General features: G+C 40.5%; 2 protein-coding genes across 2 annotated transcripts; both read left to right on the top strand.

The window, feature by feature from the left end:
* Positions 1-1,664: 1,664 nt before the first annotated feature.
* Positions 1,665-6,002, top strand: LOC107079712 (G-protein coupled receptor 183-like). Its single transcript, XM_069182331.1, has 3 exons — positions 1,665-2,530; positions 5,372-5,543; positions 5,637-6,002. Exons 1-3 carry the CDS (start codon positions 1,665-1,667, stop codon positions 6,000-6,002), a joined length of 1,404 nt encoding a protein of 467 aa, XP_069038432.1.
* Positions 6,003-22,715: 16,713 nt separating this feature from the next.
* LOC138224513 (trace amine-associated receptor 7g-like) lies at positions 22,716-23,585 on the top strand. Its single transcript, XM_069182330.1, has one exon. The coding sequence runs from the start codon at positions 22,716-22,718 to the stop codon at positions 23,583-23,585; it is 870 nt and encodes a 289-aa protein (XP_069038431.1).
* Positions 23,586-23,793: the final 208 nt, after the last annotated feature.

The following is a 23,793-nucleotide window of genomic DNA, read 5'->3' as shown; positions in this document are numbered from 1 at the left end:
TGCTTAGCTTTTTTCTGTCAAAGAACAGAACTATGATATTTCTATGGTATGATATGATACAAAAGAGAAACGTGGATGTTGCTAAATTCGCAATTTGTAAAGATAGTATGAGATCACATTTAGCGATTTAAGAATTTACAGCTACAGGACATTCCTCCCATGGTTCTTACTATGGTTACCATGGTTCTAAAACTATACCTACAGATGAAACCCTGCAGACTAATTCACCTCACAAGGGAAAAATCAGAACGCATTGTCAAGTCTTATGGTCCCATCTGGTGTTCAGACCCGGCAGTGCAGCTCGATTGCCTGCTCAGCTCACTGTGTCGTTCATCACCTCTTCTGTCATTTGGAAGTAACTGGCAATGCAGGAGGAAAACCCCAAGAGGCCTTAGAACACAACACTTCTTTCAGGAGTACGAGAAGGGACTCCTGCTTGTCGTGTCTGACGCTGAAGTAAGGATATTTTTCCCATTAGGATTATACTAGAGTAACGCCTTACTCAAGTAATTTCTTTAGGATTATTATTATTAATCATAATAATCATAATCATAATAATTACACTTATATAGCTCTTTTCTGGGCACTCCACTCAAAGCACTTTACAGTAATGGGGATCCCCTCCACCACCAGCAGTGTGCAGCCCCACCTGGATGATGCGCCAGTCCTCTCCCCACACACCAGCTCTCAGTGGGGAGGAGAGCAGAGTGATGAAGCCAGTTCAATGATGGGGATTATTAGGAGGCCATGAGTGGCAAAGGCGAGGGGGGAATTTGGCCAGGGGTTACACCCCTACTCTTTTCGAGACACACCCTGGGATTTTTAATGACCACAGGAGTCAGGACCTCGGTGAAATTTAGAAAAAACACTGATTTATCTACCACAAACCTTCTTTAAGGACTCCCTACACGAGTGGAGCAGATCTACGGTTAAGGGCTGAACTGGTTCTATCCGCCTAAGCAGGAGATTCTGCAAAATGTTTCAGACCCGACTAAACGCCACTCCACTAAAAAGGTGAATGTGCCTTATACTGTTTATCTTCATTTACCCTTCTGTTTCTCTTTCGCTTTTTGCTTCTATTGTCTGGTATGTGCCCATTGCAGGGCGCTCCCCATTGCTTGAAAATTGCTAATAAATTGAATTATCATCATAATTGGTTAAATACCAGTCACGCAATTTACAGAGATGCACACTTTCTGCATCGTCAATAACCACCACGAGTATTAAAGATTTTCTTTCCATTGCAGTACAGCACTGTTAATTAAGCAATTAATTTATTTACTAAAAAGGTAAGAAATCCTTCCAGGTAAAATATATTGTTTTAGGAATCTACCTCTTAGCTTTCCCCGAAAAACACGAACCATTAAATGATTCTAAGATCGTTTTTATTCGCAGGAGAACGCGAAACTTATTGTGTTCAGTAAACTACCACTCATCTATTTAACATTGAAAAAACACAATCAGTAAATGACATTCCGTTAGGAATCCACCTGTCACCTTCCCCTGGCGAACAACCTTAAGATTCTGAGCTCGCAAGTTAATTAGCTCCAGGAGACCCGAAGCCCCAGACGTGCTATGACTGTGTAAACACGAGGCATCTCCTCCGGCGTGTTCATCTACTTAAACACTACAGCAGCATCGCCAGATGCTCATTTTCCGACGCGATGGTTGCGCTGAACCTCACTGTGCCGTTAGCGGTGGACTTCAGTAGCGCCGCTGACTACTTCATTTTTTTAATCAATCTACTAGTTTGTACGAGTTCTTTTCTAGTGGCTGGCTCGGTTGTGTTGGGTATTCTTAATAAAAAGTCACTACGAGCACAAAATCGCTTTATTTTCATGCTGAACACCAGCATAAGTGACACACTGACCGGGTTAGGTGGTTACTACACCGGTCTGTTTGATGTGTACGAGAGCTATCCGCCAAGGAACGGTACCTATTTAATAGTGCCTTCGCTACGGGGTGTCAATATTTGGACCATCATGTTTGCACAGCTGGACCGATTCCTTGCTGTAGCTTATCCTTATACTTACAATCGGTATGTAACTAGGAATGTAGTTATAGGAATTTGCGTTTTCTGTTGGGCTTATACTTACTTGTTCATAACAATTCAATACCACATTACAATTGAACAGTCTACAAGAATGTATGCATATGCAACTCTATCTTTTCAAGTGATAGTAACCGCAAAAGTGGCTCTTACCATAAAACTCTATCTCATTGCTAAATACCAGATTGCTCGTGAGCCGCCGGGTCCAGAGAGAGACAGCAAGAAAGAGTCCCTGAGACTCATTATCGTGGTGGTAGTCTGCTTCCTGACGCTCTGGTCTCCTCAGCTGTACTATATTATCGTGGTTCACGCCACCGGGTCACGATATATGTTCAGGAACAACGCCAATGATCCGCTTGGCCTGCTGGTAAGGTTCACTGCAACCAGCACCCCCGGACTGTACATCTGGGGGAGCCCCGCTCTCAAGGAGTCTGTGCTGAAGACGGTGTGGGGGAGAGTCTGTCCACTACTGAGGAGAAGGTAGGAACTTTACCAATTAGCAATTTAAATATTGTGCGTACACTTAATGACGGGATCAGTTGTCCATTCAAAAAACTAAGAAATGAGAGCTCTTCTCAGCTCACTGTAACCTCGCTCTTTTGTGTTTCCAGGTGAGTTGTGAACTGCTTACTGGATCACTTAGTTGGACAAATAACTTGCTCTTATTGTGTGTTTAGGTCGCTAAACATGATACCTGATTACAGAACTCCAGGAAACCTAGGCATAAGCCCGGTTTCTAGAGGCGCTGCCAAGTCTTAATCGTTTGTTGATTTGTCATTTGTTTTAAATTACAGGAACATTTTTTTAATTACAGAAAGGAAATACCTTCGCAAAATTCATTCATAAATGTGGTTTATGAAAAAAAAACATCTTAAAAATGTGCTATGACCCAATTACCTTTATTCCCTATTTTTTCATGTACATATTGTTAATGTGTATTTCCTACCTTGACTGTCCCTTAATCAAGAGTAGACACACTGTAATCAGGGCGATACATCAAAATACAAGGAAATTGTTCCAATTCAAAGGCGAGCAGCAATCTATTCAACAAGTTTAGCAAACTACACGTTTTATACATTGGGAAGGCCAGCTGAGTTCTTAAGAGAACGAGGTGATATAATCCAACAGAAAAATTACTGTTACCAGACAAACCTTCCTTCATCATCAGTTGAGAAAGAAACAGTAGTTTCAGAAGGTCAGGGTGTGTGTGATCGTCACCTTCTGAAGGACTCATCATTATTTCCGGCTAGCAAACTGCTTTTGAAATAATTCATCATTCGCAATCCCAACGTAGAATAATTAAGACATAAAATGACGCTGAAATTGTTACATGAAAGAAAAAAAAAGCTTTGCCCTTTTTCTTTTTTCCAGGATCGATGAAGAGTCTAAAACAAGCCGCAAACGTATTGAAGAAATATCGACAATAACGAAGGGGAACTGAAAATTTCGGGATCTAACTCATGCCAGGAGTAAACATGCACTGCATAAAGTTTAAATATGCTTATTTGTAATTAACCTTTAACCTGTAGTTAGAATGCTACATTATATTACTGCGTAATACAGAACGTTTTTCTTTTCAAAAGAATGTTTTAAAAAGTCAACTTAGGAAGTAACGAAACAATCATGTGATTGATCGGCTATTGTGAGAGGGGTTTACTGCTGTTCTTGCAGTGTCTTCTGAAAAGGGAAATGTCTATACCGTGAATCAAAGCAGCCGGTGTGGTTGTAATCAGACCATGGAATGTGCGTTATCACGCACTCCGTGTGCAGAAAGTCTCACCTCCCCTCTTCCCAGAGCATAACCATTAACAGCTCGGGCGCCTCCCTTTAAATAACACGGACAGCGACACGTACAAAAAACTCAGACCATAAAGAGATCTTCTGAATTCCACCATATTTGCTCCTTTGCTGCCTCTCGAGCACTTGTTACGTTTTGTTGTGCCCCTTGTTGTGCACTTCCTCGGATAACTTTCTTTTGAGAATCTGCTGCGATTTCATATCAGAGCCTTCGCTTTCCGTGAGCCAGTCCTGCAAGCTATACTCTAACCGCTTGATTGTAAAGAGGCAAAAAAAGAGAAATAGGACGCGAAAATATTTGTACATTCTGATCCGTATAAATGAATATATAATCTTTTTTTGTCATGTGTCACTACACATACAGTTATCAGATGGAGGACTGCAAAGAACAGAGGTGACTTCAGAAATCTATCGCAGGTGTTTCTTTGTAGAAATGAAAGCTGGATACAAATGTAAACATGTCGGAGGTGTGTCACTAAGCAACTATAATACATTTCTTCGGGTTTCATCTAATCACTGCATTTTGTCATCACTGTTATTGATTTAATATTGTACATATATCTTATACTTCTGTACTTTAATAGTTCAATAACTGTTGTAAAATAAACTTCCTTGAAAACAGTCTTCAGTCATGTTATTCCTGTGTATCTAGGTCACGTGTAGGCTGATTACTTGACCACAGCGACAGCAGAAGAGTCCAGGGAGCGGAGGCTGGGCCCCCTGTCTCTCCACAGCGCTTCACCCTCACAGCACAGCTCAGTCTCTGACCGCTCTGCGTGTTTCACTGGGTGCGCCGGGGTGGGGATTTGAAATGCTGGGTTAATAACAACAGATTATGTGTTTGGCTTCTCAGAGAAAAGTAGCAACTATACACAGATGTTTTTTTATCTTGATTAGGTTCTCCTCGGTGGTTATAGTATCAAGAAAATTATAGATGAATTCAATTGAATTCAGTTTATTTTTATAAAGAGCCTTTAACAACAAGGTTTCCCAAGGCGCTTAGCAATGCAATTGACGATTCATTTTGTCAATACAGAACAGAAGCCAAGAAGACCAAAAGAAGAACCAAAAACGTCTAGGGGTCCAAGGTCAGCTGGTTGCCCAACCCCTTTGGGCATGCGAACATTATAGAATTAAAAAAGGAAACAATGAGGGTATTAATCCATCCATCCATCATGTCTTCTGTGTGTTAGTACTCCATGCAGATCTCTGTAGACCAGTAACCGCCTAACCCGGTCAGTGTGTCACTTATGCTGGTGTTCAGCATAAACATAAAGCGATTTTCTGATCTTAGTGACTTTTTACAAATAATACCCAACACAACCGAGCCAGCCACGAGAACAGGGGTGAGTTTCCCAAAAGCATCGTAGCGCTAAGAACATCGCAAACTCACTCTTAAGATCTATCGTTAATTTACGAGTGTTTCCCAAAAACCAGTTTAACTGAAGTAGCACGTTGGTCAAACACTGGGCCCAAGGCAGAGAGGCGACCGGAGTTCTACACCCACGCTGTCAAGTGGAGCAGGAGGTACGAGGCCACGAGACAGCCAGAGCTCTGCACCAACCACAGAGCTCTGTACAAAGAGGTGAGGGGGCATCTGGTCGCCGACGAAAGGCTGCAAGTTCCCAGACAAGTCTGGGAAAGAACGCAGCCGAAAGAACTGGACAACGAACTGAAGGACCTCAACTGGATGGCCGTACACAAGAGACTGGCTACCAGAGAGGTCCTCTACAGACACTCGATCTCCAGGAATCCGCATTGCCCCCGGGACACGTGTTTCGTTGAGGAGACTCAGGAGCACGTGTTCTGGAGCTGCCCCTTCGCCAAGGCGGCGTGGGGCAGAATGGACAACGTTATGCAACTCCTGGGAATGGGTGCGGCGCTCATTTGCCAGTACATTCTGCGGGGGCTGGCACCTACCGGATTAGACAAGGGGACGCAGTTCCTGATGTGGCTGCTGCTGTCCCTCACAAAAAAAGGTCTGTGGGATGCGAGGAACAATCTCATCCGGCACAACATCAAGGGGGGAGCGAATGAGCTGGAGGAGAGGATCTTGGCGGACCTCAGGAGGAGGATGAAGCGCGACGTCCCCAAATGGGGTTTCCCCACAGCGAGGGAGCGCTGGAAAGGACTTTGGACCCTGTACAGGGATTAATGGACAACAGGAAGTGGTAGGGTTTGGAGGGACTCTCATAATAGCGCAAATCCGACCACACTTGCAATGATTGATAACGGACAATCACCGCCGTTCCGCCGTTGTTTTTATTAAGTGGAGTGTTAACATGTGGGAGATGTTTCCTTTTGAGATGTTTTTTTTTCGGAATAAAGTATATTTTATAAGAAAAAAATATGGTGTCGGTTTTGGTCCTTCAGTGGGATGAAATAAAGTTGTGAAAAGGAATATGAAGTCAACATGACATCAACATTTAGCAACCTTTTAAGCGAAAGTGTATAGATAGGCACAAAATGGGACACTTATTGTTTCTCAGAGAAAATAAAATAAATGACTGATATGCCGTAAAAGAAAACCAAGATTGACTGTGTGGGCAGTTTATGCGTCCTGCACGACGTCTTTGATTTAAAGCAAAATGTATTTGTCACGCTACCATTGTTAAGAATCACAGTGTTTCATGAGAATATACTGTAGTTATTGGGTGTGTTGGAACTCAATTTTAATTGGTCTTATTGACACGACATCTGGAAACATTAACTACTAAGCTTGGTAAGTGTCACTCAACAAATACAGGACCTATAATCAAATTTAAAAACAAGTAGGTCTAAGCTTTACCGTCAACAATCACGACAGAACATTCGAACTTTAAACATAAATAAATATTAGGCCCAATGATTTAACTTAAATAATGCATTACTGCATTTCATCATTAAAATCTTATCATCTAGTCAAGCATAAAACGTATTTTTTATTATTTTTAATTAAATGTATTGTAACGGATTGTGTCCTCGCCGCTCCCATACAAATACAAGTAGAGGAGAAAATACAGTTAAAAGAAAGAAACAGAATAATAAAAAAAACAATTAACTGCCAGCGGTAATGACATAAATATTTATGTAACCAAGTTATATTTTACATATATCAAATATTTTCCTTGCTTTAGCATTTTTCACGTTCTTTATGGAATTTAAATTAAATGTAAACCTCACCTCAAAAGTACTAAAGGAGGGAGTATTATTGGAGCATTTGACTTATGAATATGAAATTTACCCAGGATGACTAATAAATTCATTACTCTATAAATAAATTTTCTTTTTCCAAAAATTTCCTCTTACATAGTACTACAAAATATCAACATCCTTAATAAAACATCTTAGTATTCTAAACTCGCAGAGAATTGTCTTGACGTGAATTGAATGTGCTCTGTCTGGCGATCTCTGTCGCTAAGGTTGGCGCAGGAGGTAGCCAGTTTAAGAATCACTTGATTAACAAGCGGGTCGGGGAGCACGTAGATTACGAAGGATTTAACGTGCTCCTTTAGTTACGATCGATTTTGGTAAACACTCGTACATTGACGATAGATCTGAAGATCTAGTTTTACTATGTTGTTAGCACTACGATGCTTTCGGGAGGAGACAGTACACACGTAGCCCCTGAATTGAAGTCAGTCTGCATCTGGGGCTGCGGGTGAATTAAGTCCAATTCGATTTCTCCTCAGCAATCGGCATCTCGTCGATCAGTCTTTGCCTTGCGTCGCGCTTAACGGAGCACCAGCCAGCGGTTTTCTAGCAGAGGTCTCTCTACCATTTTCCGTTTCCCGGCTTGCCTATATGCCTTCTGTTTCCCGCGCGCTCCAATTTCCCTGTTGCCTGCCCGTTTCCTGACCTGCCTGGACTCCGCCTGGGGAACCTGCCCCATGCTGTGCTCTCCGCCACCGCTCCAGCCTGTGTCAGGAACCCCAACTGCTCCAGGGGTGCTGTATAAATGGCTGACCCTGTGCTCTGACCCCAGGCTTCTTTAAACCTGTCTGTGTGCCTGTGTGTCTCATGGAGAGCAAGCTGGGGTATGCGAAAAGACAAATACCTAATGCAAGGAATTGTATATGGCTAATAAAATAAATATGATCTTATCTATTCCTGCAACAACCTTAGTTTTTCCCAGGAGGTCTCACATCCAGGTACTGAACAGGCTCACACCTGCTAAGTTGCAGTGGGTTGTCAGTTGTGAGCTGCAGGATGATATGGCTGCTGACCAATATAAAAAAATCCTTAGCCGTGTTTTTCAAGAAACCTACTGACTCAGGAATAAATGAAATTTGTAATCTGAAATTGAAAACATCTGCAAAATGTTGTCACTGTGCCTATTTCCTTCTGTTAAAAAACAGAAACATGATATTTCTGGGTTATAAAGAGAAAGTTGATGTCGCCAAAATCGTATATGCCTAGTAAAGTGATCTGATACGCAGTTTGGAAAGATAATAACAGATCACATTAAGAGATTTGAGAATTTACAACTAGATGTTCCTCTCAGGGTTCTTTTAAAAAAATAAACCCACAGACGGCAGCTTGCAGACTAATTCACCTCACAAGGGAAAAATCAGAACGCATTGTCAAGTCTTATGGTCCCATCTGGTGTTCAGACCCGGCAGTGCAGCTCGATTGCCCGCTCAGCTCACTGTGTCGTTCATCACCTCTTCTGTCATTTGGAAGTAACTGGCGCTGCAGGAGGAAAACCCCAAGAGGCCTTAGAACACAACACTTCTTTCACGAGCACGAGAAGGGACTCCTGCTCCGTGTCTGACGCTGAAGTAAGGATATCTTTCCATCCGGATTATACTAGAGTAACGCCTTACTCAAGTAATTTCTTTAGGATTATTATTATTATTATTATTATTATTAATAATAATAATAATAATAATAATAATAATAATAATAATAATAATAATAATAATAATAATAATAATTGCTTACACTTATGTAGTGCTTTTCTGGACACTCCACTTAAGGCAGTTTACAGGTCATGGGGATCCCCTCCACCACCAGTGTGCAGCCCCACCTGGATGATGCGCCAGTCCTCTCCCCACACACCAGCTCTCAGTGGGGAGGAGAGCAGAGTGGTGAAGCCAGTTCAGAGATGGGGATTATTAGGAGGCCATGAGTGGCAAAGGTGAGGGGGGAATTTGGCCAGGGGTTACACCCCTACTCTTTTCGAGACACACCCTGGGATTTGTAATGACCACAGGAGTCAGGACCTCGGTGAAATTAAGAAAAAACACTGATTTATCTACCGCAAACCTTCTTTAAGGACTTGCTACACGAGTGAAAAGGATCCACGGTTAAGGGTACTTGTTCTATCCGCCGAAGCAGGAGATTCTGCAAGATGTTTCAGACCCGAGTAAACGCCACTCTACTAAAAACGTGAATGTGCCTTATACTGTTTATCTTCATTTCCCCTTCTGTTTCTCTTTCGCTTTTTGCTTCTATTGTCTGGTATGTGCCCATTGCAGGGCGCTCCCCATTGCTTGAAAAATGCTAATAATTTGAATTATCATCATAATTGGTTAAAAACCAGACACGCCATTTACAGAGATGCACACTTTCTGCATCGTCAATAACCACCACGAGTATTAAAGATTTTCTTTCCGTTGCAGTACAGCACTGTTAATTAATCAATTATTTATTTACTAAAAATGTAAGAAATCCTTCCAGGTAAAATATTTTGTTTTAGGAATCTACCTCTTAGCTTTCCCCGAAAAACAATCGTTTTTATTCACAGGAGACCCCGAAACTTATTGTGTTCAGTAAACTACCACTCATCTACAGTATTTAACATTAGGAATTAGGAATCCACCTGTCACCTTCCCCTGGCGAACAACCTTAAGATTCTGAGCTCGCAAGTTAATTAGCTCCAGGAGACCCGAAGCCCCAGACGTGCTATGACTGTGCAAACACGAGGCATCTCCTCCGGCGTGTTCATCTACTTAAACACTACAGCAGCATCGCCAGATGCTCATTTTCCGACGCGATGGTTGCGCTGAACCTCACTGTGCCATTAGCGGTGGACTTCAGTAGCGCTGCTGACTACTTCATTTTTTTAATCAATCTACTAGTTTGTACGAGTTCTGTTCTAGTGGCTGGCTCGGTTGTGTTGGGTATTCTTAATAAAAAGTCACTACGAACACAAAATCGCTTTATTTTCATGCTGAACACCAGCATAAGTGACACACTGACCGGGTTAGGTGGTTACTACACCGGTCTGTTTGATGTGAGCGAGAGATATCCGCCAAGGAACGGCACCTATTACATAGTCCCTTCGCTACGGGGTGTCACTATTTGGACCATCGTGTTTGCACAGTTGGACCGATTCCTTGCTGTAGTTTATCCTTATACTTACAGTCGTTATGTGTCCAGGACTGTAGTTATAGGAGTTTGCGTTTTCTGTTGGGTGTATACGTACTTATTCGTAACAGTTGAAAACTTTATTACTATTGAACAGGCTACAAGTAATTCAGCATATGCAACTATTACTATGCAGGTTATAGTATCTGTAAAAGTGGCTCTTACCATAAAACTCTACCTCGTCGCCAAATACCAACTCTCTCGCGAGCCGCCGGGTCCAGAGAGAGACAGCAAGAAAGAGTCCCTGAGACTCATCATCGTGGTGGTAGTCTGCTTCCTGGCGCTCTGGTGTCCCCAGCTGTACTACATTGTCGTGGTTAAGATGACCGAGTCTGAATACATGTTCAGGAACAACGCCAATGATCCGCTTGGCCTGCTGGTAAGGTTCACTGCAACCAGCACCCCCGGTCTGTACATCTGGGGGAGCCCCGCTCTCAAGGAGTCTGTGCTGAAGACGGTGTGGGGGCGAGTCTGTCCAGCACTGAGGAGAAGGTAGGAACTTTACCAATTAGCAATTTAAATATTGTGCGTACACTTAATGACGGGATCAGTTGTCCATTCAAAAAACTAAGAAGATGAGATGAGAAATTAGAGCTCTTTTCTGCTCACTGTAACCTCACTCTATTGTGTTTCCAGGTGAGTTGTGAACTGCTTACTGCAGTGGTTCTCAAACTCTGGTACGTGTACCGGCAGTGGTACGTGGAGTGCCGCCAAGTGGTACGCCAAATGACCCTGGAACTGTGTCGTGTGCGCTGAAAAATCGGGACGGGTTTTCATATTTTGTATTTTAATACGTGTCGAATACGCAGCCTACATACTGTACTACGATACAGTGCGCGCTAATACTTCAGTGGACACAAGAGATACTCTGTAATTCTATACCACTCTATAGGAATGCGTGCTACGGATGCAAATGACCAATTGTATTTTAAAAAAGCTACTGTATCTTCAGCAAATAGGGAGAAAGGAGAATGTGCGTGATTTTGGACCAATGCCAACGTTGTAAACACAGGAATGCATAGAAATACGTGCTACGAATGCAGGTAATCTTGTGAGCACAGGAAAGCGTGATAACAGAAAAATATTTAAGAACTGTTCTAATTTGATAAAAATACACCGAGCGTCTCTGTTTCGCTCCCATGCGCATGAAATAAAAACTTTAAATACGGAAATAAAAACGGAAACGCGGAAAAATGCAAGCTTGCGTATTGCTAAAGCAGGTAAGCTACACTATTTTTGAAGAACCTTATTTACCGTTAGCAAAAGAGCTGACACGTATTATGTGTAGAGAAAAAGCTGCTAAAGAGCTCGACCTGCTGCCCCCCTCCCCCTGAAAAACACAGTCATTCATAGAATTATTGAAATGAAGGATTGTATCAAAAGTACACTGATAGAGCGCGTTAAGATGAGCAGATGTTTTTCACTGCAATTAGATGAGTCTGCTGTAGTCGATTTGGCCAATTTGCTCGTTTACGTTAGATACGAGTTTGAGGGCATGTCCCATGAAGACTTTCTGTTCTGTAAACCGCTACCAACAGGAACTACAGGAGAGAGTAGTGGAAAAAATGCGTCTGAGTTTTTACAGACGGTGCTAGAGCAATGACAAGCCGACATAACGGTGTAGTTGCACAAATTAGAGAGGTTGCTCCAGAAATTAATGTACGCATTACAACATCCACCGTGAGACCTTTGCCGTCAAGAAAATGCCTGACGATTTAATATCTGTTAGACTCTGTTGTGAATTGTATCAAGGCTCGAAACATTTATTCACATCTGGTTTGCTCAACTAAACAGGCTCACCCCTCTCACTGAAATGGTGCTTTTTTATTAGTTGTTGTTAATGTTTTTTTTTTCTGTAAAACACTTTGAGAAGCCACCTTTAAAGGCGCTATATCAAATAAAGTTTATTATTATAATATTTATTATATGTATGTGTGAGTGTGTGCACGCTCATGTTGGTCATTGAGAATTTCTGGGGTTCCTATGAGATGATGACTTGTAGGTGGTACTTGGATGCTTTGGTTGGATTAGGGGTGGTACTTGGTCCAAAAAGTTTGAGAACCACTGGCTTACTGGATCACTTAGTTGGACAAATAACTTGCCTTTATTGTGTGCTAAGGTCGCTTAACGGAAACTGTATGTGAATTTAAAGACTGACATGATACCTGATAACAGAACTCCAGGACACCTACAGTAGGCAGATGCCCGGTTCCGAATTGTCATTTGTTTAAAATTACAGGACCATTTTTTTAATTACAGAAAGTAAATACCTTCGCAAAATGTGGTTAATGAAAAAAACACATCTTAAAAATGTGCTATGACTCAATTACCTTTATTCTCTATTTTTTTCATGTACATATTGTTAACGTGTATTTCCTACCGTGACTGTCCCTTAATCAAAAGTAGACACACTGCATTTCATTTTTAATCAAACATTAATTTAACATTAGAGACAGTAAGCCACATTAAGAATTTGATCTATCCAACCGAGTTGGGAAGGCCAGCTGTGTTCTTAGAAAGCGAGATGATATAATTAGACAGCAAAATGATTGTTTCCAGACAAACCTTCCTTCCTCATCACTTGAGAAAGAAACAGTAGTTTCAGAGGGTCAGGGTGTGTGTGATCGTCACCTTCTGAAAGAAGAGGAATTATTTCCGGCTAGCAAACTGCTTTTGAAATAATTCATCATTTGCAATCCCAACATAGAATAATTAAGACATAAGATGACGCTGAAATTGTTACATGAAAGAAAAAAACCTTTTCCCTTTTTCTTTTTTCCAGGATCGATGTAGAGTCTAAAACAAGCCGCAAACGTATTGAAGAAATATCGACAATAACGAAGGGGAAATGAAAATATCAGGATCTAACTCATGCCAGGAGTAAACATGCACTGCATAAAGTTTAAATATGCTTATTTGTAATTAACCTTGCTTTGTCTCGACTGTATTTTTTATTTTTACTGTAGTTAGAATTTTCGACTGCGTAATTTAGAACGTTTTTTCTTTTCAAAGGGATGTTTTAAAAAGTCAACTTAGGAAGTAACGAAACAATCATGTGTTTTATCGGATGGCTATTGTGAGAGGGGTTTACTGCTGTTCTTGCAGTGTCTTCTGGAAAGGGAAATGTCTATACCGGTGAATCAAAGCAGCGGGTGTGGTTGTAATCAGACCACTGAATGTGCATTATCACGCACTCCGTGTGCAGAAGGTCTCAACTCCCCTCTTCCCAGAGTATAACCATTAACAGCTCGGGCGCCACCCTTCAAATAACACGAACAGCGACGCGTACAAAAAACTCAGACCATAAAGAGTTCTTCTGAATTCCACCTTATTCGTTCCTTTGCGGACTCTCGTTTTTCAATTCAACGGGTTATTTTCTGTCGAGCACTTGTTACGCTTTCATCATTTCACAGTATCAAAGCTTTCGCATTCTGTGAAATCTGCCTCTTGTTGTGCACTTCCTCGGATAACTTTCTTTTGAGAATCTGCTGCGATTTCATATCAGAGCCTTCGCTTTCCGTGAGCCAGTCCTGCAAGCTATACTCTAACCGCTTGATTGTAAAGAGGCAAAACTAAGAAATAGGACGCGAAAATATTTGTACATCCTGATCCGTATAAATTAATATATAATATTTTTTTGTCATGTGTCACTACACATACAGTTATCAGATGGAGGTCTGCAAAGAACAGAGGTGACTTCTGACTTCAGGAATCTATCGCAGGTGTGTCTTTGTAGAAATGAAAGCTGGATACAAATGTAAACATGCCGGAGGTGTGTCACTAAGCAACTATAATACATTTCTTCGGGTTTCATCTAACCACTGCATTTTGTCATCACTGTTATTGATTTAGTATTGCACATATATATTATCCTTCTGTACTTTAATAGTTCAATAACTGTTGTAAAATAAACTTCCTTGAAAACAGTCTTCAGTCATGTTATTCCTGTGTATCTAGGTCACGTGTAGGCTGAGTACTTGACCACAGCGACAGCAGACGACAGAGTCCAGGGAGCGGAGGCTGGGCCCCCTGTCTCTCCACAGCACCTCACAACTGCTTAATAAGAGTTTGTTGTATTGTATGTATTTGTAGAGTCTATGTGGCATCTAGGATAAAATAATCAATTATACACAGATGTTTTTGATTTGATTAGGTTCTTCTTAGTGGTTACATTATCAACAAATAACTTTAAATAATAAATAATGTAATTATTGTAGTGTACAATAAATTATAATTTCAAGGTATATACCCATACTCAATTCAATTCAATTTATTTTTATATAGCGCCTTTCACAACAAGGTTGCCCCAAAGCGCTTAACAATGCAAGTAATACTGAGCTTAAAAATATTTAGTCAAGTTTTTCAAGAAAGCCACTGAGTGAACATATGAGGTTTATAATCTGATGCTGAAAAAATAGTCACTAGTCACGATATCTTAGACACTATGTCTATTTTCTTATGTTCTCTGTGAAAAGGAACAACCAACATAAATATTGCCAGCAGCCACATCACCCTGTAACTCACAACTGGCAGCCCACTGAAGCTCCGCAGGTGTGAGCCTAGTCAGTACCTGGATGGGAGACCTCCTGGGAAAAACTAAGGTTGCTGCTGGAAGAGGTGTTAGTGGGGCCAGTAGGGGGCGCTCACCCTGCGGTCCATGTGGGTCTTAATGCTCCAGTATAGTGACGGGGACACTATACTGTAAACAGGCGCCGTCCTTCGGATGAGACGTAAAACCGAGGTCCTGACTCTCTGTGGTCATTAAAAATCCCAGGGCGTTTCTCGAAAAGAGTAGGGGTGTAACCCTGGTGTCCTGGCCAAATTTCCCATTGGCCCTTACCAATCATGGCCTCCTAATAATCACCATCTATGAATTGGCTACATTACTCTGCTCTTCTCCTCACTGATAGCTGGTGTGTGGTGAGCGTCCTGGTGCACAATGGCTGCCATCGCATCATCCAGGTAGATGCTGCACACTGGTGGTGGTGGAGGGGAGTCCCCATTACCTGTAAAGCGCGTTGAGTGGAGTGTCCAGAAAAGCGCTTTATAAGTGTAAGCAATTATTATTATTATAAATCTACATTATACAAAAAAGAAACTTGGATATTGTCACAGGCGCAATTAATAAAGATGTGATGACAATCAACTGGTGATTTTATAATTCACAACTACAGGACATTAATTTCAAGGTTCTATAAAATAAATTGATACAGTAGGTATAGACGCTAACTCATACACAAATAATGTCCTGATGGAGTTACCTAATTTCGTGGAAACAAATCGGGTGAGTTTCCCGAAAGCATCATAGCTCTAAGAACATCATAAACTCAATCTTAAGATCTATCGTTAATTTACGCGTGTTTCCCAAAATCCACGTACCTAAAGTAGCACATTAAACCCTTTGTAATCTACGTGCTCCCTGACCCACTCATTAATCACTAAGTGATTCTTTAACTGGCTACCTCTTGCGCCAACCTTAGCGACAGAGATCACCAGACAGAGCACATTCAATTCACGTCATGACAATTCTATGGAAATATAGAATACTTAGATTTTATTTTAAGGATTTTTATATTTTGTTGTACTATGTAAGATGAAATTTGGAAAAAGAACATTTATTTATACAGTAATGAATTTATTAGTCATCCTGGGTAAATTTCATATTCATAGGTCAAATGGTCCAATAATACTCTTTTAGTACTTTTGAGGTGGAGTTTAAATTTAATTTAAATTCCATAAAGAACGTGAAAAATGCTAAAGCAAGGAAAACATTTGATATATGTAAAATATAACCTGGGTACATAAATAATCACATCATTACCACTGACAGTTAATTGTTTTTTTGTTCTGTTTATGTTTTTTTTCTTTTATCTGTATTTTCTCCTCTATTTGTATTTCTATGGGAGCGGCGAAGACACATGCCCACAGAACCCCAGTCCGTTACAATAAAAAATTAAAATGCTAAGTTTTATACTTGGTTACAGCATTGTGAATTTATGCTTAAGAAGCTATTGAGTTATTAAGGAGACCCCCTATTCCAGTGTATTACCTGTAGTGTTATCTTAAAAAAATCATAAAAAATAAAGAAGTTTCACAACCCCAAACAAAGCTCGGAAAGTTCAGAGGACCTGCCTAGTGTGTAAAACACTTGGTTGCAGCATTGTGGGTGGTTTGGTTTAAATGCCATTGGCTTGTGAACAGCATCTCCCTTTCCCAGTGCATGGTGCCAAATTCAATAAAAGCAGAAGAAAAAGAGATTCACAACCCAAAGCTGTGCCAGTCTTCTGTGTAAAAAATCGTTTTGAACATCATGGGTGCTGTTTTTAATAAGATGCTGAGTAAAGAATATGAATTTTTCTGCTGTCAGCAGTATTGTGTATATAGTTGACCCTTACCTGAATGAAAATAGGATATAAAGAAAGGGTTTCAGAAATCAAACAAAGCTTTATTCCCGTGCTTACAGTCTGGATAAATTAAGACTGAGCTGTGCTTTCTATGGTAATTTTTGGGTTTTTCGCACGAAGCCGTATTGAGCAGTATTTCTCGCATTGTGAACGTGTGTACACAGCAGTCCCCCAGGATTCAGTTAGTGCATAATTACGTATAGATGAAAAACCGGAGCATTACACAAAGATAATTAGCTCACTGATAGTTTTATGTAGAGGCTGTGAACTTTTTCACAAGTAGAGGTCTTTAAAATGTGTTTGGTTTGAAGGCGTTCTGTGTTTCCCTTGAGAAGATATGAACGGAAGAATATTCGTGCGTGGTCAAAAAATGGCATAAAAACGACATAGTGAAGGCTGTGAAAACATTCACAAAGTACTTTGTACAAACAGCAAGTGTTTTCGTAACTCTAGGAGGTTTCGTGAAAATGCTACAGGCGTGCCAAAATCATTTTCAAACTTCAAGCTAACTGCTCCGGGGGCATTCTGGTTTTGGTAGGCTTCACGATACCAGGGGGACAGTGTGTGGTCAAGTCTCCCCTAAACAATGGATCTTGTCAGATTATGATGTCAGTTCATTTAATAATGTTGTTGAACTCTCTTCAGCCCAAATACAGAGGAGCCCAGCCCCAGAATGTTACACATACTGACAGAGAGTGATCTCATTATGTGTGTCTGGAGTTTAACAACTATTATTATTGTTTGCTAGAACCAAAACAAATCTATGTTAGACATTTTCATCTTCAGTCAAAAAATACAAACCTGTGTGTTGTAAAAAACTGTGGGTTCATGGTTCAAGCACCTCGTTGGCTTGGTGCAGATCAAGCTCATGAGGTGCCTTATGTCCCCCAGCTCCGAGCCAATTGGGCCTGCTGGTGTGACCAGAGCTGCAGGATAGCCATGCTGGTGGGGATCAGTTCAGCTTTTCTGTTTTAGTTAACAGCGGGGTTACATGATGGTGTTGTCTATTGTCCAGCTGTCCCGCTGGTCTGGATGAGGGGTACGTAGTGTGGGGCAGGTTCTTGTCCCATCCTGCTGTTGGTCCAGGTTGGAGGGCTGCACCGATTCTGAGTCTTGTTAGCTGGTATGGATTGGTTTGGGGGTGTTGATACCAGAGTGGGGGTGCAGGTGTCTCAGGGGCATTCTTGTTTTTCTATGAGTTCAGGTTGATTCTGTTGGTTCTGAGTGTCTTGGTTACATCCGTTTGTGTGTATTGATGAAAAAGCTATTGAAGAGCACCCCACCCATCTCGGTGGAAGTTGCCATGTTCAAAAAATTCTAAAAAGAGAATTAAAGTTTCACACAACAAAGCATGACTGTGAAAGGTCAGGAGGCCTGCCTAGTGAGCACAAAATCATCAAAAAAAATAAAAAAAGGTTTCACAACCCAAAGCAAGGTTGTATAAGGTTAGGGGGGCTGTCTGGTGTGTAAAACACTTGGTTGCAGCACTGTGGCTGTTGTGCTTGAAATGCTATTGAGTCATGAATAAAACTCCCTATCCCAGTGTATTACCTGTAGTGTTTTCTTCAAAAAATCATTAAAAAATAAGGAAAAAGTTCCACAACCCAAAGCAAAGCTGGGAAAGGTCAGAGGACCTGCTTAGTGTGTAAAACACTTACTTGAGGCATTGTGGGTGCTGTGGTTTAAAAGCTATTGGCTTGTGAACAGAATACCCCTATCCCAGTGCATAGTGCCACCACAGAAGCACGAGAAAAAGATTCGTAACATAAAGCTGTGTCAGTGTTCTGTGTAAAAAATCGGTTTGAACATCATGGGAGCTGTTTTTAATAAGCTGCTGAGTAAAGAATATTTGAATTTTCCTGCTGTCAGCAGCATTGTGTATATAGTTGGCCTTTACCTGAATGAAAACAGGACATAAAGAAAGGGTGTCAGAAATCAAACAAAGCTTTATTCCCGTGCTAACAGTCTGGGTAATTGGAGACTGCGCTGCTCTGCTTCCTATGGTGATATACAGGTTTTTCGCGCAAAGCCGTATTTAGCAGTATTTCTCGCATTGTGAACGTGTGTCCCCCGGGTTCCAGTTAGTGCGTAATTATGCATTGATGAAAAACCAGAGGTTTAAAAAAAGATAATAAGCTCACTGATAGTTTGATGTAGAGGCTGTATAAATTTCCACGATTCGTGCTCTTTAAAATGCATTTGGTTTGGAGGCGTTCTGTGTTTCCATTGCGAAGATACGGACAAAAGAGTATTCATGTCTGGTCAAAAAATAATAATAAAAACGACAAAGTGAAGGCTGTTAAAACAGTCACATTGTACTTTATACACAAACAAGTGTTTTTGTAAGCCTAGGAGGTTACGTGAAAGCGCTACAGGCATGCCAAAATTGTTTTCGAACTTTAAGCTAACTTTACCCCGGTTTTTCTGTTGGTTTTTACACTTACTTTATCTTAATGGTTCAAAACCTCATTACTATCGAAATGGCTGCAAAAATGAATGCTTATGCAATTCTGATTTTCCAATTGATAATAATCGCGAAAGTGCTGATGAACGTGAAACTGTACCTCATCGCTAAATACCAGATTGCTCGCGAGCCGCCGGGTCCAGAGAGAGACAGCAAGTAGTGTTAGTCTGCTTCCTGACGCTCGGGACTCCTTATTTTTACTACCTTATTGTGGTTCAGATTACTAGATCTAGATACATGTTCACGAACAACGCCAGCGACCCTCTGGCCATGATGGTAAGATTCACTGCAACCTGTACCCCCGGACTGTACATCTGGGGGAGCCCCGCTCTCAGGGAGGCTGTGCTGAAGACGGTGGGGGGGAGAATCTGTCCTCCACTGAGAAAAAGGTAGGAACTGGATTAAGAGAAAACAATTTAGGAACTGATTTGAATGTTGCACTCTTCTCTCTAGTATTATAGTATATTATATATTAAATAGTTCTAATGTGTCTTGTATTGAAACAATTTTTCTTTCCCATCCGGCCCTGCTCCCTGTAACCCCACTCATTTGCGTTTTCAAGTTTAAGGACTGACGCGATACCTTGTTACAGAACTCAGGGCACCTTGAGATAGGACCGGTCTCTAGAGGCGTGGTGCAACTCACAATCCTTTCCTGAATTGCTATACAGTATGTCATAAATTTCAGCAACATACCTTCATATATTTTTATGAAATACGTTGTAAAAAATTAACTTGACTCAATTATTTTTATTTATTTGTGTGTGTCCCTCTTCTTAAAATATGTACGTTCTGCTTTGAATATCAAATTAACTGAAGGCACTCTCGCTCAGTCAAGGGCATGAACACTGACCGTTTACTTTCTAAATAGGGTGGGATATCAAACTACAAGAAAAATGCACAATTCAAAAGAAATGAGCAAGGTGTTCAACGCGTTTATGAAATGAAAACATTTCACACATTTAAGCTCAGTTGAATTAAACCAGTAGAGAAGGGGTATGTCAGCGTTCTTGGAGAGCAAGGTGATATAATCTAACAGCAAAAATATTGTTTCCAAACCAATCTTCCTTTATCATCACTTGAGAAAGAAACAGTAGTTTCAGGTCAGAGTGCGTCTGATCGCCACCTTCTGAAAGAATCTTGCGGAAGAGGAATGGTTAATTCTGGCTGCCAAAACTGCTAAATTAAGAAATGCTCAACATTAAACTCGACACGAAATAATTAGGATATGAACTGAAGTCTAAATGTTTACATAAAAGATCTAAAACTATTTCTCTGCGTGTATTTTCCAGGATTGGTCCAGAGTCGAAAACGAGGCGTAAACATATTGAAGAAATACCGTCCATAACGAAGGAGAACTGAAAATATCAGCATTTAACTCAAGCCAGGAGTAAACATGCACTGCGTGAAGTTGAAATACTCTTATTTTAATTAATTCAGTTTCTTGCATCTATATTTAAAATTGTCGACAGGGGAACATAGAACATGTATTATTTTTATTTATCTTTTCAAAAGGATGTTTTATAATGTTAAGTTAGAAAGAAAAGAAACAATTATGTCATGAATGAGATTTTTTTAGTAGGTTTTTATTTCTTTTTTTTTGTTGACTGAAAAATAGAATCAGAAAAATGTCTATACCAATGAGCCAAATGCCCTTTAAAAAATAACAGCGACTCTTATGAAACACTTAGATCATATATATATATATTTAATCCAATTTATTTTTACATTTGCTGCCTCTCGTTTTTTCACTTCTACGGATGATCTGTCCAGAATGTGCTGCGATTTCATTATTTGACAATATCAGAGCTTATGTGTTCTGTGAAATTGTCATGCAAGTGATACTAAGACCGCATGATTTTAAAGAGGCAAAAATAAGACCTAGGACGTACAACTATTTTTCACAGCCCAATGTACACAGTTGGATACAAATAAAAGGTTTTTTAATGTGTCACGACACATCCAGTTATCTAATGTCAATGCGTCGAAAAGGTGATTTCTTACTTCAGAAATGTATTTCAGGGGTTTATTTGTAGAAACTATTATATCTCTTGATGTTTCATTTGATCACTGCATTTTGTCATCACTTTAATCGTTTTAATATTATAAACATACTGTACCTTATATAAATGAAGAGCGGGATAAGCGATCTCAAAACAGAGGTACAGGAAAGGTAATAAGTTGTCAGATCCATGTGACTAGAGAACGATACACATTCCACATTTTCAAGATAAACACGTAGACTACTTGAGGTGTTTCACTAAATATTAACAGATTAATGTTTCCCGCAATTGTACACATGCAGTTTACTGTAAATCGCCCGACTAAACAGTACAAAAGACCGTTCCTTGATAAATAAATAAATACTACTGTCTTATGAAGATGTACAGTAACTGATAATGATTTTGCCTCCCGAAAGCAAATTGATTTATAGAATGTTTTTATCAACTTTTCCCAGCTGCTCAGCCTTATTGAACCCACATCCCTTGTTATTGAGAGTACTCTTTATCTGATTTCATGACATATTTATTTGTACAATTTCTTTCTACAAAGTTCTCGGTGAAAGAGCCGCTATGGGCATTTTTAGCACACATTTAGCACACATTTAAACTTGCTAATTAAAATAATGTGCTGTGTTGCACATTGAGGGGGCAGTCACCTACAGTAGTTCACCAGGGCCTGATAGGTCTGCATAATACAAAAAAAGAAACTTTAACCGCAATTTGTAAAGATATTATGAAAAAATATTTAGCGACTTTAGGTTTCACAACTTCAGTTCTTGAAATTTAGAGTGGTCGTGTTGTAAAAAAACACTGAATTCTTCAGAATCACTTTGAAAAAATACTACACCAGTGGATCAAATCTAAGGTTAAGGGCTGAAATGATTTTATCCGCCTCTGCAGGACACTCTGGGGGATTTTGAAGACTCTGGTAAACAGCTCTCTATTTTAAAATGGGCCATTTACAGTAAATCTTGATTTCCCCTTCGTCTTTACCTTAGCTTATTGCTTCTGTTGTGCTGCTATATCTGTTAGCATTGTGGGGCGCTTTCCATTGCTTGAAAACATTCAAAATAAAATTATCACTATAAGTAAAAAAAACGAGACACGTGTTTTAAAGGATACCCACGACCTGCATTTAAAGTCGTGTAAACAAAAAAGTAAACCCTGTCATGACTGTTAATGGGCTGTCAGCTGTACGCGAATAAAAATAACCTGTTTCTTCTCATTACAGCACGGCGCTGACTTCAGCTCACTGTGCTTGCTGCCATCTGTTCATTCATAACTAAAATGCAATAAATCCCTGTAAATAGTGATTCTGTTGAGAATCCACATTTTAGCTCTCCCTGAAAAATACGAACTGCTTCGTAATACTGAGATCACAAGTTATTTATTCACAGGAGACCCGAAACACTCTATGTTCAGTAATCATCCATTCAGCTATCTAAAATAAAGCATAAGAAAACAGTCAGTTACTATTCCTACGCGAAAGCAAACTACCATTAAGATTCTGAGATCGCAAATGACTTATGCTCGGGAGACCCGATGCCCCAGAAGTGCTGTGACCAAGGTAAATACAGACATCTCCTGCGTTCTGTTCAGCTACAAAAACACAAAGGGAGCATCGCCTGATCTGCATTTCACCCCGCGATGATTTCTCTGAACCTCAGTGTGCCGTTAGCGGTGGACTTTAATGACGCTGCAGATTATTTCATTATTCTATCCAATCTACTAATTGCCACCAGTTCTGTTCTCGTGGCTGTCTTGGTTGTGTTGAGTATTATTTGTAAAAAGTCACTAAGATCAGAAAATCGCTTTATGTTTATGCTGAACACCAGCATAAGTGACACACTGACCGGGTTAGGCGGTTACTACATCGGACTGTTTGATGTGCAGGATAGCTACCCGTCCAGGAACGGCACCTATTTTATACTCCCTTCGCTACGGGGTGTCAATGTTTTGACGATCGTGTTTGCGCAGGTGGACCGATTCGTTGCAGTATCTTATCCTTATACGTACAGTCGTTATATAACCAGGACTGTAGTTATAGTAGTTTGCTTTTTCTGTTGGTTTTACACTTACTTTTTCTTATTGGTTCAAAACCTCATTACTATCGAAATGGCTGCAAAAATGAACGCTTATGCAATTCTGATTTTCCAAGTGATGATAATCGCAAAAGTGCTGATGAACGTGAAACTGTACCTCATCGCTAAATACCAGATTGCTCGGGAGCCGCCGGGTCCAGAGAGAGACAGCAAGAAAGAGTCCCTGAGACTCATCATCGTGGTGGTAGTCTGCTTCCTGGCGCTCTGGACTCCTTATTTTTACTACATTATCGTTGTTCAGTTGACCAGATCTAGTTACATGTTCAGGAACAACGCCAGCGACCCTCTGGCCATGATGGTAAGATTCACTGCAACCTGTACCCCCGGGCTGTACATCTGGGGGAGCCCCGCTCTCAGGGAGGCTGTGCTGAAGACGGTGTGGGGGAGAGTCTGTCCTCCACTGAGAAAAAGGTAGGAACTGGATTAAGAGAAAACAATTTAGGAAGTGGTTTGAATGTTGTACTCCTCTCTCTGGTATTATATTATATTATATATTAAATAGTTCTAATGTCTCTTGTATTAGAAAACTCCAGGACACCCTGAGATAGGACCAGTCTCTAGAGGCGCGGTGCAACTCACAATCCTTTCCTTTCATACATTTCAGCAACATATCGCACAATATA

Source organism: Lepisosteus oculatus, chromosome 22 (genome assembly GCF_040954835.1).
Source record: "Lepisosteus oculatus isolate fLepOcu1 chromosome 22, fLepOcu1.hap2, whole genome shotgun sequence".
Taxonomy (NCBI): Eukaryota; Metazoa; Chordata; class Actinopteri; order Semionotiformes; family Lepisosteidae; genus Lepisosteus; species Lepisosteus oculatus.
This window is presented reverse-complemented; position numbering and strand designations above follow the sequence as displayed.

Coding starts and splice junctions, on each gene's coding strand:
- LOC107079712 (XM_069182331.1), top strand. CDS start 1,665: ATGGTTGCGCTGAACCTCACTGTGCCGTTAGCGGTGGACTTCAGTAGC. Junction 2,531..5,371: donor TGTCCACTACTGAGGAGAAG/GTAGGAACTTTA, acceptor CAAGTGGAGCAG/GAGGTACGAGGCCACGAGAC. Junction 5,544..5,636: donor AGGACCTCAACTGGATGGCC/GTACACAAGAGA, acceptor TTCGTTGAGGAG/ACTCAGGAGCACGTGTTCTG.
- LOC138224513 (XM_069182330.1), top strand. CDS start 22,716: ATGATTTCTCTGAACCTCAGTGTGCCGTTAGCGGTGGACTTTAATGAC.